A 3701-nucleotide genomic window follows, 5' to 3' on the forward strand; every position below is an offset into this window, starting at 1 on the left:
AATTTGATAGGCTTAGCATATTAGGTTAGAATTTATATGATAACTAGCAATATGCTGACTGACTCCAATTTCATCAAATAGTTGGTAGAATATATATAGTAAAATAAAAATTTTAAAATTTTTGGAAGGTCGTAACCCCCATGATCTACCCTCCTTCCAACCTTGTAGGTTCATTTTATTATTTTTTTATTTGTATTAATCATTCAATAAAAATTTGATTTGAGAAAGTCATTAAAAAGATATAATATATTAAAATTTTAAAAATTTTGGAGAGCCATAACAATGAGACACTCCGCCCCTGGTATTAATTCTTTTATATAGATTATATATAATATTCCCTTAATCTCATATAAATATTCATACTTGTTTTTTAAGATCTGCCAAAATTATATAGATAAAGAGTTTGAAAAGATATATAGATATAATGTTAGTATAAAAGCACTAAATGATTAAGAAGAGAGCTCGAAAAATTTAATAAAATGATAAAATATAAAATTTGATAGATACGCCTGAACATTTGATTTTTTGGTTGGTGCATAATAAAAAATAAAATTTGATAGATTAAGAGAGGACAAACAAATAAGAATAAACAAGAAAAAACGGTAACAGTTGAATCATCAATGGGCAAGTTCAAAATTTTAAGAAAGAAAGCCCGCCCAACCCGGAGGTTTATATGCTTAGCCAATCCTGTTACGTAACTTGTTAATATACGTGCAGGTGGAGATTTGGTGACTGATTTTTTTTCTTGATCAAATGGATTCATTAATTTAAGTATAAATCAGAAAATTGATACGAAGTCAAGTTTATATTAAAACTAGATAGATCAAAAAAATATTGAACAATATCTTAAGAATGGATTGTTTATATTAAAGATAGTTCATGGATTCATGCTTGTAAGGTTTAATTGACAAAAATTAAAGTATTTGTTTATATTAAACATATCTTATGGTGAGTTTTTGGACTTTTTATGCTGACTTGAAGTTGATTCAGCTATATTTTTACCAACGTTTTAACAATATTTTTGCCCAACATGTTTTTTCTTGGACAAGATTGTTGCCCAACATTTGAAACAGAAGGCTCTATTAATCCTTCCATGCAAGAAATTATAATGTTAGGTAAACTCACCTTAACCCAGCTCAAAACCAAACCAAATCCACTCACCCTCTTAATATCTGAGAAACACCTTCCTCCTTGCCAATTCTATTATAGTAACAAAAGAAAGCTCACGTGTCGTGCACGCTCTTTTTTAGCAAGTCACATGTTGCTGCAGGCCAATGTCCCCAATCTTAGACTGTTCTTGGTCAAAACATTTGTTCGGATACACAGTTGTAACAAGAAAAAGGGTAGTTATAGTTAGGTCTGAAACCCGCTAACAAAGTTGGTTCATCAGATGATGATACCATTCCCTCCAAATTAAACATTCTAAGTTTCTTGCTGGTTCCAGCTTTCTCAGGCTCTCACATTTGTCGACATGTTCTTTTAACAGGGAAATTCACGTAGGTTTAAAACCCCAACTTCATCACTTTTCCGAGCATAACTTCTTAAAGGTCCTAGAAGACACTGGTGCAAACATGAAGTTCAATGTGGCTTTGACTTTACTACTTGTGAGCCTTGTGGGAATTGCCATTCAGGGTTGTCATTGCAAGGTTGTGCAGTTTATTTTCGGGGATTCCTTGTCTGATGTAGGCAATAACAAGAATCTTCCTAGGAGCTTGGCTCAGGCCAGCCTGCCATATTACGGCATTGATTTTGGTAATGGTCTGCCTAATGGAAGGTTCACCAATGGCCGAACGGTTGCTGATATAATAGGTAAATGATTAACTACTAGTTGTTACATTCAAAAGTTTAAGCTCATATAGTGTTAATGCATGGTAGTGCTTTGTCTTTAAGATTACAATTTACAGTCTTTGAGAATCTGACCACTTTCGTGTTACTTCTGTTGTTCTACCTTTAATTGTTTTTGGTGCTAACTAAGCATTTTCACTCAGGTGATAATACTGGTCTGCCAAGGCCACCAGCTTTCTTAGATCCATCTTTGACTGAAGATGTGATATTGGAAAATGGGGTAAATTATGCCTCTGGAGGAGGTGGGATTTTGAATGAGACGGGAGGTTTCTTCGTAAGTTTCCTAACCTTAAGTTTCTTGCATTTTGTTCCTAAGAAATAAAATGGATGTCTCACCAGTTCTTAAACGATATTTATGACCCGTTGCAGATTCAGAGGTTCTCTCTTTGGAGACAGATTGAGCTATTTCAGGGGACAACTGAATTGATTAAGAGCAAACTTGGCAAACAAGCAGCGAAGTTCTTTCAAGACGCTCGCTTTGTGGTTGCTTTAGGGAGCAATGACTTCATTAACAATTACTTAATGCCAGTGTATACTGACTCGTGGACGTACAATGATGAAACTTTTATTGAATACTTAATGGAAACACTTCAAAAACAACTTCTGGTAAGCAGATTATGATCCCCTTAGTCTACAAATAGACTATTAATGCTAATTAACTAGGTTTATGTGTTTCTTTTCTTTCTTTAAGGCATTACATAACTTAGGAGCGCGGAAATTAATGGTATTCGGACTAGGACCGATGGGTTGCATACCACTGCAAAGGGTCCTAAGTACATCTGGACAGTGCCAGGAAAGAGCAAACAAGCTGGCTCTTAGCTTCAATAAAGCTGCAAGCAATTTATTAGTCAATTTGGCAAGTAAACTTCCCAACGCTAGCTTCAAATTTGGAGATGCTTACGACGTTGTAAATGATGTGATTCGCAATCCATACAAATATGGTGAGTCCATGTCCCAAAAATAGCAATTTTGTCTGCATGCCGAAGAAAAAGTTAAGAGGAATGAAAAGTGGAAGACTTGATAGATAGACATATTCATTTTTATGATCTTGTAGGACAAGAAAAAATTAAAAAAGGAAGAAATAACGAAGTCTTACTACAGTTCATCAGGGCAAAGTAGGCGAAACAGTAACCCTAATGTTCATCTTTTTCCAGGACTTTATCTGCATTTCCATGATTGCTTCCCACTTTGATAATTGCAGGATTTAATAACTCTGACTCACCGTGTTGTTCATTGGGAAATATTCGACCTGCTCTCACATGCTTACCAACATCAACATTGTGTGAAGATAGAAGCAAGTATGTCTTTTGGGATGAGTACCACCCATCAGATAGTGCCAATGAGCTCATTGCTAACGAGCTTATCAAGAAATTTGGATTTTTAGATGTTAATTCACATGCTCCTGCTCCTGCTCCAGAATCTGCCATTGCTCCATCTCCAGATGAATAACATGTATTATGCCCCCAGTTGAAATGATTGTAAAAGAAGCAGTTTGCTTTAACATCTTTGATGAGTCGCTGTAATATAATAAGTATTTTAATTGTTTCACATTTTCATCTATTTAGTATAAATAATCCTTTTTAAAGTGTAACTGGCGTTGAGCAATTCCCAAGAGACTTCCAATTGTCATCTTTCTTCGAACTCTTTCCTCCTCATCTGAAATTCAGGCCTCTGTTCGATACATTGGAATTCCGACTTTCATATTCCAGGATCAAATCAGGCCCTCAGGCAATTAAACAAGTTTATTCTGTTTGAGACACACAAGGGCACAGATTAATCTTTCTTGGTGGTGGCAATTCAAATTAAGCTTCTCTGGCAGCCCATAAGATTATAACTTGCAGTTGAAAATTGATACC

At 35.1% G+C, this 3701-nt stretch overlaps 1 protein-coding gene across 1 annotated transcript; it reads left to right on the forward strand.

The window, feature by feature from the left end:
- On the forward strand, positions 1422 to 3478 carry LOC18604707 (GDSL esterase/lipase At1g74460). Its single transcript, XM_018116940.1, has 5 exons — positions 1422 to 1809; positions 1989 to 2119; positions 2215 to 2451; positions 2537 to 2786; positions 3047 to 3478. Exons 1-5 carry the CDS (start codon positions 1572 to 1574, stop codon positions 3292 to 3294), a joined length of 1104 nt encoding a protein of 367 aa, XP_017972429.1. The 5' UTR covers positions 1422 to 1571; the 3' UTR covers positions 3295 to 3478.

This window comes from Theobroma cacao, chromosome 3 (assembly GCF_000208745.1).
Source record: "Theobroma cacao cultivar B97-61/B2 chromosome 3, Criollo_cocoa_genome_V2, whole genome shotgun sequence".
Lineage (NCBI taxonomy): Eukaryota > Viridiplantae > Streptophyta > Magnoliopsida > Malvales > Malvaceae > Theobroma > Theobroma cacao.